Source organism: Panthera leo, chromosome A2 (assembly GCF_018350215.1).
Source record: "Panthera leo isolate Ple1 chromosome A2, P.leo_Ple1_pat1.1, whole genome shotgun sequence".
Classification (NCBI taxonomy): Eukaryota; Metazoa; Chordata; class Mammalia; order Carnivora; family Felidae; genus Panthera; species Panthera leo.
The window spans coordinates 146,704,660-146,720,114 of NC_056680.1; the positions used below are offsets into that span (position 1 = coordinate 146,704,660).

Below are 15,455 nucleotides of genomic sequence, written 5' to 3' on the forward strand. Positions count from 1 at the left end.
TGTCCTTGAAGGAAGCCAGGTGTGAGCACCCCACGCCAGGAGCAGCTGAGCCACCCTTGGCTGAGAAGAAAGCCAGCTGGCCTAGGCCCCAAGGGAAGCAATGGGTCTGGAACACGGTCCCTTTCTGAGAGGACTCATTGTGGGGGAAAAAGGAAATGACTTCCCTTCTGCCTTGCAAAGTACCATTTCGGCCACTCCTCTGTGCTGATCAGAGCTGATCTGAATTCTGAATGCAATCTCCCCCGTTCTGTTATGCCGGCCCCTCTTGGACTCTGCTACTCTCTGTTACCATACACACATTTGAGTACGTCCCCACCCCCAGTTTCCAGTCATCTCTCAGTTATGTGGGTCAATGGGTCTCCGTTTTTTCCCACCATAATACACATGAGGGATTTCAGACCTTCCCTCAAAGAGCACAAGGACTCATTATGCATGAGCCTGTTCCCCAGGGATGGGAGGGTGACCACTCCCTTGGAGAGGATGTACACCTAAGAGGACATTTCTCACTTTCAGAAGCATTCCTAAATTCTGAGCCAGCATTCCTGCAAACAAGATCCTGCCCACCCCCCACCTTCTCACAGTTGAAAATGACCAGAAATGGTCGTTGGTCACACATAGTTCAGAGTCTTCGCAGGAAGACTAAAGCCTTTCTCCTTAACGTGTAACACTTGTGTCCAACACGAACATGTCTGTTTCAAGTGTTGACTAGAAGTCTGGGGTTCCAGCAACAGTAGTTTAACTGGGATCAAATTCCCTCCGAGTGGGGCCCAACTATTTTTGGCTTCTCCAGTCAGCAATGCTAAGGGTCTTTGGATCTCCAAAGAAGTGCCTTTAGTTCCCTCCATGTGTCTGGGTTGGTTGTCTATACCCTGTATCCCAGTCCTTAGATCACTTATCATTTACCTCCATTGTATATACTACTGCCTTCTCCCGGCTTCTAGAGAATACCGTGGAACCAGCACTAAGGGGAACATAGGGAGAGCACCCAGCGCTTGGGACGGGGCTTCACTGGCCTAGTGACCCCAGGCCCAGGGTCCCCTGACAGCCAGATGAGTGCATGGAGAGCAGAGGGAGGGTCTTTGGGTGCTACACACTCAAAATATACCCCTCAAATACCAGAAGTTTTTTGGGGGGGTGGATATTGAAGAGTGTTATGTGGATGTTGAATCACTAAATGGAGAGTATGTATCTCGCACATGATTTTGTGGCTTACATGAGCCTTGAGAAAAAAGTCCAATCAATGCCTTTTTCCTGGTGTTCAGTCCTGGAACATCAGTCCACAGCCACAGTCAGAAATATCCAGGAACCTCCCTCCAGCCCTCTAGAATGTTACTACCCTTGTGATCCCATATCCTAACTCATCATCATTCCCAAGCTGATATTTGCATATATTTCTTATGGGAATTTGGCAATTTAAAGTGAAGTCAGAACAGAAGAAGGGGATAGGATTTGCAAAGGATACAAAAAAGGCAGAGTAAGAAAAGGCAGGGAGAGAAGAGAGATCAAAGGGAAGGAGATTGGTGACAGGGAAGGCGAGGAGGAAGAGGATTATGGGAGGGCAAGGGTGGGGGGTGGGGTGGGGAAGTAGGAGGCAGGAGGAAGCTGCCCAGTGGTACTCAGGTACTCACATGTTGTGGAGCACACACCAGCCGCAGTGGGGATCACCAGAGCCAAGGCACTCACTGCAGCTCCGATACTGACCACAGGACTCCACAGGGACTCTAGTGAGCTAGGACAGGAGGACAAGAAAAGGGTGATTAGGATTTTGCAGAACACCCAGCGTTCACCAGGAAGAGACACTATTCTATGAGATATATCACCTAAATCATTGCAGGAATGTGAAGAGGTCCAGAGCTCCAGAACCGGAAGGGATCTTAAAAAAAAAAAAAGAAAGTTTATTTATTTATTTTGAGAGAGAGAGAGAGAGAAAGAGGACACACAAGTGGAAGAGGGGCAGAGAGAGAGAGAGAAAGAGAGAGGGAGAGAGAGAGAATCCCAAGCAGGGTCCTCACTGTCAGTGTAGAGCCTGATGTGGGGCTTGAACTCACAAACTGCCAGATCGTGACCTGAGCTAACGTCAGATGCTTAACTGACTGAGCCACCCAGGAACCCCCAAATAGTATTTGAGCAGGTGGCCACATAAGCATCCAGGGGAGACAGCCACCTGTGATTCTCTTGGGAGTCTTTGAAAACAACCTCCTTAGAGTTCATATAAATTGTTATGAAAGATATTTATATAGACGTATTTAAACTTTCCCACTGTCAAAACCCCAAAATATCTCTACAAACATCCAATCTATGACCTACTGACTTATAATATTAATATTATTATTAATATAATAAACCCAAATGTTTATTCTTTCTTCATTCTTGTTTTCCTTCCTTCCTCTTTCTTTCTTTCTTTCTTTCTTTCCCTCTCTCTCTCTTTCTTTCTCTCTCTTTCTTTCTTTCTTTTTCTTTTTCTCTTTCTTTCTTTCTTTTTCTTTTTCCCTTTCTTTCCTTCCTTCCTTCCTCCCTCCCTCCCACTCTTTCTTTCTTTCTTTCTTTCTTTCTTTCTTTCTTTCCCTCTCTCTCTCTTTCTTTCTCTCTCTTTCTTTCTTTCTTTTTCTTTTTCCCTTTCTTTCCTTCCTTCCTCCCTCCCTCCCTCTCTTTTTTCTTTCTTTCTTTCTCTCTCTTTTCTTTCTTTCTTTCTTTCTTTCTTTCTTTCTTTCTTTCTTTCTTTCTTTCTTTCTTTCTTTCTTTCTTTTTCTTTTTCTTTCTTTCCATACAGTGTTCTGCCTTCTTCTTGGTTCCCCTCCTTTTGTTTCATCATCTGTGCGGTCCCAGAGAGCACACAAGCCAAATCCAAGACTCTTCTCGTTCTTGTTCTCCATGCCTGTGACCTCACCTTGTAGCTGTTAACCTGCCCTCTCTCTTTCTCATGCTGTTGCCCAACTGGCTCTAAAGGTGTTTCATTCTGGTGCCTTCATAGAACAGCCTTTGCTACCTCTCCTCCTGCGCACACCCTTTTCATGACTGGAGGCTTCCTCTCCAACCCCAGAACCTTCCACTCGCTTTTGCCAGCCACTTATTAATGTAAAATGCTCCACGCGACGTTCCTGCCTAGCCCAATTGCTTCCATAGCCTGCACACTTGGAAAGATCTTTTGCATTTCTTTGTTCTCCAATGTAGCTTCGCCTGGATGTCTTTTTTTTTTAATTTTTTTTTTTTCAACATTTTTTATTTATTTTTGGGACAGAGAGAGACAGAGCATGAACGGGGGAGGGGCAGAGAGAGAGGGAGACACAGAATCGGAAACAGGCTCCAGGCTCCGAGCCATCAGCCCAGAGCCTGACGCGGGGCTCGAACTCACAGACCGCGAGATCGTGACCTGGCTGAAGTCGGACGCTTAACCGACTGCGCCACCCAACGCCTGGATGTCTTTTTACATGACTTCTCAGGGCCTGGTACATAGGAGGTACTTAACCACGATACCCAGGATCAAATGAATTTTAATTTTCTTTCAATAGCCTTGGTCTTTATTCTCTAGTTTGCCAGTTTCTTCCTCACAAAAAGGTTTTTTTTAATCATCCTTTTCTATTTGGGGCACCTTTTTATCTCAGCGGAAGACTTCTTACCTAATTTTTCAGCTTGTGCTAAGAGAATTTGATGTGGCCGCCCCTTTTTAATTTTTCGCCATCAGACAACAGGCACCAAGAAGTACAAACCACACCGACCTGACCGAGCCTCCGTGTTTCGTAGGCAAATGCACAGGCTGCGTCCCCTGCTGCTGCACGGGCATCTGACTCCCTAAAATGATGTACACTTGGCAGGGGCTACTTGTAGCTCACGCACAGGCCAATTGGCACCAGGGTCTGCTCAATTAGTCTCAAGACTGTCTTTTGGAATTAATTAATAATTAAACCCAAACCCCATATGATCGCTCTTCCCTTTCCACCTTCATTTACTTACTCCCTTTATATACCTTCTTGTTTTGTTTCCTCAGGTGCCCGCTGAGCCATCTTACTGACTGTGTGCTGCATTTTTACTTCTTCCTAGTTACCTGTTGGCCTCCTCCTCCCATTCTTCTAGCTTTGCCCTTGGCCTTTGTGGCCCTCTCAGACATCTTTTGGCACTCGTGGGATTTTATCTTTCCTGTTATTACTGCTCATGTAAGCTGCAGGGGCCACGCCTGAGCTCTGCCTACATGCAACCTTCCCATTCTTGGAATTAATTCTGACAATCAATTTCGTACAAATTACCCTGCTGGCTCTACACCTAGCCAGGAACTTACCCTATTTCTATTGCCTCTTTAATGTCTCTCCTCATCCCTTAAGTGGGCACAGACATGCTGTTCATGTAAGCATATAAATAGGGGTTCCCAGCCCAGAGTACCTGGACTCCCCGGAATCCATGAGTGGTAATAAGGTCCTCACGCTATTTTCAATATTTCCCAAAGCGTAATGGAAATTGGATTGTTGCTGTTTTCTTTTTTGTGTGCATACTCAGTGATGTATGTCCCACATTAAGAATAGGAAATATATTATTACTTAATAAATGCAGCTTGTTTAGCAGGCAAAAATCTTTGAAAACATGATGCCTAGAGGGGAAAAAGTAATAAAAGGGGCCATAGATGGTGAAAGTTGGTAACACAAGTACGTAATAATGTTTTCATGTGTTCCAGATGCTTGTCTAGCACTCCATATTTTGCATGGGCTTAAGGAGAAAATCATGGCTTGTTCAATCAAAAGCATTTTCTTGGTCTAAACTTAATTAATATCCTCCCCAGTTTCTCCCATTGACATGTTCTATAATCTGTCTTAGATGGATGGGCCATGGGGCTCTGGGGGTATGCCAGCTGCTTGGCGAACCTGATGTTCTCAAAAGGCTTTGCATTCAGATTTCTAAAAATATCTTGCAACTGGTGTTTAATAACGCCAATACCTAGAATTATAAACTCCTTCCTCTCCCCATTTTAAATGAGAGTGATTTTAGTTTGGTTGGAAAGAGTGTAGGAGCCCACAGAGTGAGATTCAAATCCTGACTCCACCATTTACCAGCAATGAGGTCCTCCTCTCCCTCTGGGTCTCATTTTCCCTCGTCTTTAAACACAGAGACAAAAATCTCCCTGCACCTCCTGAATTCACGGGATTTCCCAGAGCACAGATCACCTGATAGGTGTGAAGTTGCTTTGTAAACACACAAGGACATTATAAGTGACGGTTATTATTGTCATCTTTGTCCTTAATGTCTCGTTCTTTGTTGCACTGACACATTACCTCTCTACCACACCACAGGAAACTGCTCCGACAGGTTTCCCTGGACCCACAAACTCCACCAGGAGTATAGTAGGCCGGGAGGAATTTTTCTTCTTTAGCACCTTGATATTACCGTTTCCTCCTTGAACTGTGCTGTCTGCCCCTAACCAGCAGCCATCGCTTCATCTGGGATGAAACTCCGGGGCAGCCCTGCTTCCTGGACTTATTCAGTGCTTTTACCAGATACTGTAACAGACTTGTCTTTTCTCTGCTTTTCATCTAGATAGATCCCTGTGGGACAGGAGCATAAGTCCTTCCTAGGCAGTTATTATGAGACCCAGCTTCTCTCGACCTTTTCTTTTAGGATCTTTCTACGTATACACTCAGTCATTTTTGATTACTCTCCTGAGCTTTATCTCGTTTCTTTTCCCCCATTCTTTCTAAAGTGTGGATGCTATAGACCAGGCAAAAAGGTTACCATTACCTGAGAGGTAGTTGTCACTCACCTCGCCTTTCCCAAGGAAGGTCGGTCCTGGGAAACCTTCAAAGGCCCATTTTTCGGCAGCATTCCCCAGAACGGCCAACCCCTTCCAGACTGACTCTACATCTCCCCATCTATACGACTGCTTTGCCTCACTCCCCACCCCATGGGTAATTCTGGAAAGCATCAGAAAACTTTCTGACACTTGAGGTCCCTTCTGAAAACTAGACGGAATATCCATCATTTATCTTGGTGCGATTCTATACCCTCATGGCTCAGGTTACCTTCCGCACCTTGCTAGGAAGCTGTACGGGTGCCCAGGTGGCTTCCGAGCACCGTGGCATTGCGATTCTTTCCCCCCAAGTCCCCAGATTCTCCGCCCACACCTTACACCAAACAAAGCCGCCTCTCCCTTCCCCCATCGTCGGCTCCTCTTCTGACCCTGGAACACAAACCACTCCAGATGCAGAGCCACACGATTAATTAAAACCACCCCACGCTGATTAAAGTCTTAAGCTACAGTGCCAGGCATGCTAATTAACTGAGTGAGGGAATTCAGACCACAGGAAGAGGTGAGAAAAGAAAGTCATGGAGGGGGGCTTCCGCTTGGAGAACAAATCAGATGGCGATGTGACCCAAGCCATCCTAGTGATGGATGGTCTCAGACACCACAAAAGATTGAGGTTTGTCCCCTAGTCACCGGACTCCAGGAGAGGTGTTGATTGATGTGTCTGCACGAGCTCCCTCGCTGCTTCTAAAGACAGGAGCCCCACCACCTTGCAGAACCTCTGTGCGTGCCTATGCAGTGCTGGGGGAGAGCGGGGGGCTCCTCAGGCAGAGGGGTTCGGACAGGGCCGGCACAGGGTCATCTTTGCATATACCACTGGGTTTGTGCAAAGTCCTGTGGGGCAGCATAGTAGTGGTGCCTCAAAAACCTAAACATAAAATTGCCACACGATCTAGTCATTGCCCTTTTGGGTACACACCCCAGAAAACTGGAGGCAGTGACTCAAACAGATATTTATCGACCCATGTTCATAACAACATTATTCACAATAGCCAAAAGGGGGAACGCAACCCAGAGCAACCCATAGCCAAAGCAAGCCAACAGACGAATGGATAAATGAGTGTGGTACAGATCGACAAAGGAATACAGTCGGCCCCCTGCCCCCACCGCCCCCACCCCCATCCGCGGTTTCAGCGACCCACAGTCAGCCGCAGTCTGGAGGCAGATGATCTCCTTTTCTGATGTATGATCAGAAGGTCAACAGCTATGCCACAGTGCCTATGTCATTCACCTCACTGCATCTCATCATGTAGGCATTTTATCATGTCACATCATCACAAGACGTACAGTACAATAAGAAATTTGGGGGACAGAGAGACCACATTCGCATAACTTTTATTATGCTATATTATTATAATTGTCCTATTTTATTATTCATTATGGTTGTTAATCTCTCACTGTGCCTAACTTATAAACTAAAGTTTATCATAGGTAGGTATATGTAGGAAAAAACCAGGATATCTAGGGTTTTATTATCCATGGTTTCAGTCATCCACCAAGGGGTCTTGGAATATATCCCCTGTGGATAAGGAGGGACTATTATAATATTCAGCTTTTCAAAAAAAGGCAATTCTGACACATGCCACAACACGGATGAACCTTGAAAACATCATGTTAAGTGAAATACGCCAGACGCAAAAAGACAACTATTTCTGGTTAGACTAATAAATTCATGTGTATAAAATATTCTGAGATCCTTGCGTGAAAAGATTGGCATATTACCCTTTTCAGTTTAATCTCACATGGACAAAAGGGTTTCGGATGAATATCTCTTATCATGGACTGTGATGTAACTTTGATCTGTCATTCGCAAGCTCTGGGCCTCCATTTCCTGATTTGGAAAAATAATGTCATAGCTTTGTTCTACCCAGAACACTTTCTCACCTCCCACCTCATCCAAGAGGCACGGGGCAGGGTCTTGGAATTCAAACTGGTCTTGTGAGGTCAAATGGTCTCTGATTTTATAAGATACTCCGGTTACTGCTTTGCCTCTACTTTGGCACTTCTCATTTGCCATTATGAGCAGGAAACCTGTGTGCTGGTATCTATCTCTGTCTACCTCTATTCCTCTCCCCGCCCCCCCCCCCTTACCTTTCTGACACTCTCATTGGTTTTCTTCGCCCTTTTGCCCCAAGGTAAACTTCCCTAAATCATAGAGCGTAGCTTCGTCTGAGTTTTAAATACTATAAATAGAATCATCATCTCTATTTTCTCACCTGTCCGGCCCCACGAACAAAGCCGTGAATGTATTAAAACAGTGGCCTGGGATAGAAAGATAAGGACTGACTGAGACAGACTGAAGGAGCCCACACAGGACTTCAGCTCATGGCCTTGACCTTGACAAGCTTCCGTACTCTGATCAAGAGAGCCCACCGCCTGGAGCGGCCAGGCCCTGGGTGTGCTCAAGGCAGCTGGGGGAGTTTTCTTGAGTCCTGGCCCCCGACTGTCTAGACTCTGCTTGGTTTCCCTGATATCGGGAAGATGCTTTCTTCTGGCAGTCGAGTCCCACTCCGCCTGTTGCTGTGAGCGTCCCAAAGGGAGCCTGCTGCTCTGTGGATTGCATTCAGACACGTTCCATAGACATAGCCTACCGTCTCTGTGCATAGCTCTCATTTCTTTAAATATTTGACACTCTCGTCGAAATGTGAGTTATTCCTCTGTCTCTCCTCTTATAATTGGATGCCAATGCTGCCGTGCCTATGCTGAGTCTGATGGTGGGGGTTAATTTAAATGTCCGAGAGTCTCCTTAAGTACCCAGTTTCCTTCAAAATTGTCAAAAAAGGGGAAAAAAGATGCAAGAGGACCCATTAAGAAACTCTGAAGGGCTGCTGCAGAGCTATCAAGCTGTGCAGGGACTGTGCCTGGTGCCTGTCGTCCCTGGTGCTGTCCCATCCATCCCCATCCTGTCCTCCTGTCTCTGAGCAAAGGAAGTAGAGCTGGGAAAAGCCGGTCCTTTTCCAGAACATTAGTAACTCGGTAATCCATATGGATCTCAGCATCGTGGTCTTGGGGCGCCCCTCCAAACCTCTCCAGGGCCCTTTCTTTCCTTTAGTGGCCTCTGGCTGCCTTTCCACACTTCACTTCTACTGACTTGGGGCCATGCCATGGCTGCATAAGAGCTCTTGTCTCCTGTGATGACCTCTGACCCCCTCATTGCCAAGGCTCGAACATGTGGTGGCTGAACGCTGGCTCAGGAAGCTGTGTTTATTTCAGGTCTTGCCAGGTGCCCGGAACACAGTCACTCACAACCTCTTTGCTCAGAGATAGCAGTTATGTCTGACCTTGGCAGGCTGGTCAGAGAGGCTGAGGCCAGGAGGCTGGTCACAGGCTATGGCAGATTGTGTCATGAGTCCCAACTCTTCACTGCCCTGAAGTAGCCTCCTACGTCCCCAGGGCCCTACCTACCTGGCCTCACGGTGAATGGAGAGATAGAGTGTACTTCCAGGCCCTTGTCCTTGGGCTTGGTCTCAGGACCTGATTTGGTCAACGGGATGACAACAAGCACAAGGCAAAGGCTTGAGATGTGCCTCTGTGGTTGGCCTTGCCCTCTTGCGTTTCTGTCATGGCCATGAAAAGAGATTCCCATGTAGCTGCTTCTCCTTCAGCCAAATGAACCCGTGTGGAGCAGACCTGAGCCCAACCCACAGACAGAAGACAAGCCCAGCTGGTGCAGAAGCTTGAGCCAGAACCACCCAGCTGAGCTTAGCCCAGATCAGTTGACATGCAATGGATGTGCAGGTTATGGGAGTTAATGCTTATTATTACCTGCTACTGACTTTGGAGGTGGTTTGTTACACAGCTCTTTTATGGAAATAGCTAACTGATACACAGATGCTGGCCATAAAGTCACATTAGGGTATAAAGGTCCTGTGACAGGTAGAGGGGAGAGGGTAAATGGAGGAGGGAAAGGTTGCAGTGTGGTACTTTCTACTTTCTTCTCTTTTTATTTTTTTTAATTGTTTATTTATTGTTGAGAAAGAGACAGAGTGCAAGCAGGGGAGGGGCAGAGAGAGAGGGAGGCACAGAATCTGAAGCAGGCTCCAGGCTCTGAGCTGTCAGCACAGAGCCCGACACAGGGCTTGAACCCATGAACTGTGAGATCATGACCTGAGCCAAAGTCAGATGCCTAACTGACTGAGCCATCCAGGTGCCACTCTACTTTCTTTTAAAAGCTGGGTCTAGGGGCGCCTGGGTGGCGCAGTCGGTTAAGCGTCCGACTTCAGCCAGGTCACGATCTCGCGGTCCGTGAGTTCGAGCCCCGCTTCAGGCTCTGGGCTGATGGCTCGGAGCCTGGAGCCTGTTTCCGATTCTGTGTCTCCCTCTCTCTCTGCCCCTCCCCCGTTCATGCTCTGTCTCTCTCTGTCCCAAAAATAAAAATAAAAAACGTTGAAAAAAAAAAAAAAATTAAAAAAAAAAAAAAAATAAAAGCTGGGTCTAGGGGCACCTGGGTGGCTCAGTCGGTTAAGTGGCCGACTTCGGCTCAGGTCATGATCTCATGGTCCGTGAGTTCGAGCCCCGCGTCGGGCTCTGTGCTGACAGCTCAGAGCCTGGAGCCTGTTTCAGATTCTGTGTCTCCCTCTCTCTCTGACCCTCCCCTGTTCATGCTCTGTCTCTCTCTGTCTCAAAAATAAATAAATGTTAAAAAAAAAAATTTAAAGCTGGGTCTAACATCATAAATGAATCTTCCCAGTATATTCCATGCTGACCAAGCTCTCCTAATTCTAGGACCATAGATCTATAGATCTCAGGGAGGGCCAGGCCCTGGGCAAAGTACCAGAAAAGGCTCTGGAAAGAGAATGTGGTTCTTCACGTGTGGACAGCCGGCCCGGAGCACAGATGCTCAAAGGACCTCCCAATGCTGGCCTCCTGGCTGCCCTAGTGCCAGGAGATGGTTTTATCTGCTCAGCAGCAATAAAAGCCCCTCAGGAATGGGTTGCCTTGAACTTTGCAGGTTCTCCTGCTTATTGCTCTCGCCATGGGGTTAATCCAGCAGGGGTCTCCCCCGATAGCAGACTCATGCACAGGGTCAAGGGCAGCAGCCCTGGCTGTCAGCATTGTCCCCACCTGCCTGTAGGCAGGAGTTCTGGGGTCAAGGTCGTCGAGGGCAACGTCAAGAACAAGGGCAACAGCCTCAGAACACGAGGCTTGGGAGCTGAAGGCCCGAGCTCTAATCCATTCCGGGTGTCTGGATAACCCTGAACAAATCCTCTCCCTCGTTACACCTCCCCTGACTGATTTCTAGACAGGGGGACCCAGGCCTACTCTGCCTAGGAGAACCGGTTGCAAAATACTACTAATACAAATGGTCTGGGAAGCTCTTTGCAAATGAAAAGTAGCAGATGTTGTGGAGGGCTGCAATTTGCTGCTATTAATAAGTATAAATGCCTAATAGGAAGCCAGTTTGCTCTGGGAACTCGGACAGCCAAGGAGCGAGTGTTGACGCCGGAATCATCAACATATGCTGTTCCTCATTAGCAAACGGCAGTAGCTGGGCGAGGAGCTCTCAGCGTGATTTCTGCAGAGCCTCCAGAAATCACCCTGTCCTCCGCCTCCCCGTGTGGGCCACACCACAGTGGCCAGTGTTTGTTATTAACCAGACCCCTCACCAAGTGAGAGAGCCATCCCCGTCTCAGGTGCACAGATGGAAGAGCCACAACCCAGAGAGGCTGAGCAGCTTGGCCAAGGTCACACAGCAGGGCAGTGGCAAAGGCAGAAGTTGAAATGCAGCAGGGTCAGCAGCCTGCCATCAGGCTCCAACACACCGACTCCCCTGCTGCCGCCCCTGGGGATTGAAAAACCTCCGGTACCTCCACTGAACCCCGGTTCTCAGGTTGAAAGTTTCCCAGTATAGCAGGCTTCTTGCTGGAAGCCAGGAAAGGTTGGCTAAGTTGAGGGGCTGAGGGCCCCTCCGGAGGGCAAAGAGGCCCATCATGGAGTAGCAGCCCTAGGGAGACCTGTAGTAGATCTTAGTGCAGCCTTCCTCCTCCAGGGAGACTTCCTGGCTCCTTCCAATGTGGTTGGAGAGAAAAAAGGGAGTTTGGAATAGCTTTATCTCAGTGCTGAGTGAGAAGCAGAGATTTGGAGGAAAGATAGATAGGGGTGTGAGAATCCTGGATCTGCCCCTTCCTGTGTGACTTGAACAGCTCATCCTCTCCGAGCATCCCTTTCCTCATCTGAGGACAACGAAGCACCCTGAAGGGCTGCTGCAAGGATTAATTGGGAGGATACACAGGAATGTGTTAGTTCAAGGCCAGTAACAACTTGGTCTATTGTTCCAGCATCTCTCCCAGATAAAAGGCTCCCCTGAGGGGTGTTGTGAAGTCCTCTCTCTTCACCTTTCCACACCTCGTGCCCAGCTCAGGCACGGCAAACGAGAATCCGTAAGCGAGAGGGTGAAGGGTCACATGAATGAATGAATTTGGTTCCTGTTGAGCTCATGTTCCAAGAACCCTATGGAATTAACTGATCTGCCCATCATGGCTCTACCCCAAAACCCATAATTTCTGGAGTATTGCTGCAAGTTCATCTCTTAAAGGTCAACTTCTCTCCCCTCTCTGGACTATTATGCTCACATTCACACAATGCTCTATTTTTTTAAGTTTATATATATATATATATATATATATATATATAGAGAGAGAGAGAGAGAGAGAGAGAGAGACAGTGTGAGTGGGGGAGGGGCAGAGAGAGAATAAGAGCGAGAATCCCAAGCAGGATCTGCACTGTCAGCACAGAGCCTGATGCAGGGCTTGAAATCACAAAACTGTGAGATCGGTACCTGTGCCGGAATCAAGAGTTGGATGTTTAACCGACTGAGCCACCCAGGTGCCCCGGGAGGCAGGACTTCTAGAGCTGCGGTATTGCAAGGCATGAGTTTTCCCAGGCAGGTCAGTTCAGTGCATTTGAAATGCAGTTCAGTGCACCAGAGGAGACTGGTGGCTGCACCCACATGTTACCCTGAGAGCCGCCCCGTCACCATGCTGGAGAGAAGGTACCCAGGATGGGAGGAATGCTCTGGCATTCACAGAGTTAATAAGCTGGAAGGGACCCTGGGAACCCCTCATTTTTCAGATGAAGCTCAGTTGTTGTAGGGTCTGTCCAAAGCCACATGGCTACCAACACTATTCTGTTGAGACCCTATTCTGATACAGACTCCTGCCCAAGATGTCTGCTCTTGACCTAGCTTCGAGGTCAGGGCTGAAGGAAGAGGCAGAGCCTTTGGGACCCATACCACTGGGGACTGGGAGCCTCCCTCCCTACCCCCAAGGCCAACAGGTGGGAAGGAGCCTTTTTCCTGGGGATCAAAGCGCTCCCATTCCAGCCATCTTTCACCAGGCGCTGCTGACAGAGGCTACAGAGGCCACGGTCCCATCTGAGCTGGGACTGGGGACCTGCTGGTGTGAGTTTCCTAAGCCCAGCCTGCTCAACGGAGGCCTCTGTTTCAGCAGCCAAGAAGAGGGAGGGGGAGGGGCTGGCACGGCGACACCTCTATCCAGGCCCCTGCAGCTGAGCCAAGTGAGTTCTGAGACATATGCCGAGACCCTCTGGCTCTCTGGCATGACTCTTTGTGGGAAGCGGCAGGGCAGACCGGGCAGGCACTCCCTTCTCCACCCAACACCCAACCCTTCCCTCCAACTGCCTTCTGTCAAGGGCACTGCTGGCCAGCGTCCCCAGCAATGATCTGACTGCTCAAACTAAAGAGTGGTTGTGTGTGAATAGTACACTGGTGTGAATGGGCGCACGGCAGCCTGAGGGTGTGTGCCTACACGTGTGTGCCTGGTAACAGGTGCAGCATTTGCACACGGCAGTGGGCGGGAGTGTTCAGGGCCATGGGAGCATGTTTGCAAATAAACACAACTTTCCTTGCAGACCTTCCTGTCTGGGCAGGAGGCTCCTTTGGATAGTGGGCCAACATCTTCCTTCAAAAAGGAGTCTGACCCTGGGAAAAATCATGGGGCCCAAATGAAAGGAAATTGATATACCTCAGGGGCCTTCTAGGCCCCAGCATCTCAGGCAGTCAGGTGCTGCTGGCTTAAGAAGGAGGCGACAGAGGTCACAGGTGCCCCAAAGGAACCTAGATCCTCTTCCTCTGCCCTCACCTCCTGCCTCAAGGCAGTCAAAGAACTCTCCCGGACCTATGAGAGACCCCCTGTGGGGTCAGGGGCCCTGCCTACTGCTGGGGAAAGAGGAAGATAGTCCTCTAATGTCTGAGTGTCCTTGGACATGGGTCCGCATGGGCAAATGTGTTTTCCTCATTAACAGATGATGCCCCGAGGGCATTCTGCACTAGCTCTGCAGATGTGAGAGGACAATGTCCATTCTTGCCTTTCTCTAAGTGGGACCACGCTATACCGGGCAGCCCAGCCACGCCACACCAGCCTTCGTGTGTCCAGGCAGCAAAGCTGAGGAGGTAAGGTGGGGCCTCCCGCATCCATCTGCCAGGAGCTGACCCCATAGCACTGTAGCTGTGGGTCATTTGGTTTCCATTAGGAGGTTCATCATTGAGGGGTGAGGGGTGTGGTAGTGGTAACTCATCCACTGCACATCAGCTGGGGAATCTGATCGACATCGGGCTAAGGCTTGAAACAGATGAAAAGCGGCTGGTCAGGGCTATCTTTAGATGGGGACTCAGGGAGAAAGGATTGCTGGCCCTGGGGTGGGGGTCGGGGGAAGGAGGCGTCCGCCGTTGGCTTGCGTGTACCCATTCTCCGTGGACGTGTGTGGGATGGCCTGGGGTGGGGGAGGCTAGGAGCCTCAGCCACTCCTTCTCCGTCCACTCAAGTCTCTGTTACAGCAACAGACAGCCCCCAATATCAAAATTTCATTACATATGACAGGTACGCTCGGCAGACGGAGGGCCTGGGAGAAGGATCTGGGTGCGTAGAACCCACAGCGGGGAGGGAAGTTCACTGGGGAGCCAGGCGGTGCGGCTGTTGGGGCCTGGGCTTGGTGATCTGAGGAGTTGCCATTCGGACTCCAGCTCTGCCACTTATTAGCTTGCGCAGGCTTTTAACATTCCCCAGCCTCCAAAAGGTTATGCAAACTAAATACTATAATACCGGTAAAATACTGCACACGGCTCCTGGACATCCTCACCAAACACGTGGCAGCTGTCACTACAGGGATGATAACCATGGCTGGTCCACGTTTTTGGTTTGCTTCTCCTCGGGGGCAGATAGCATTCCCCTAAATGAAAAGTTCAACCTTGAAGGTTTCCAGGTATGTCCCTGGGACAGCTGAACGCTTCCGCCATTTGTTTACTTTATAAGTGGTGCTGGACAAGGAGTTAGGGCTTGAGGGGACTCTCAGTGGGACCTCATGATCTTATTCCTGACCGGCCAACCCCACCCAGTGAACCCCTCTGGTCCCCAGACCCACATTCCTGGCCCTAGGAAGAGGGGCTTGGCCCCACAGCCAGCTCAGAACTTTCCAACCACTTCCCTGCTTCCCCTTCCCCTTCTCCAGCTTTTCTGATAGCCTTTCCTGGGCTTTTGAACAGCAAGCGGAGGGCAGGAAGAGGAGGAAACCCCAGTGAATTTGTTTTATTGCCCACAGCACTGGGGAAAGTTAGGTGAAGCTGGGGAGCCGCTCCAGCTATTAGATGAAATGAGGTCAGGGTTATCTGCGGCCTTAATTTATTCCGCTTCTCCCCTGACCTCTGTGAACAGGC

At 49.0% G+C, this 15,455-nt stretch overlaps 1 protein-coding gene across 5 annotated transcripts in view; it reads right to left on the reverse strand.

The window, feature by feature from the left end:
- Nucleotides 1–15,455, reverse strand: part of PLXNA4 (plexin A4) — a 588,877-nt gene that overhangs the window by 104,677 nt on the left and 468,745 nt on the right. For all 5 annotated transcript variants that reach the window (XM_042924932.1, XM_042924950.1, XM_042924959.1 and 2 more), the window contains one exon: nt 1,629–1,729. In XM_042924932.1, coding sequence (XP_042780866.1) covers nt 1,629–1,729 — 101 coding nt within the window. The remainder of the gene's footprint in view (nt 1–1,628; nt 1,730–15,455) is intronic.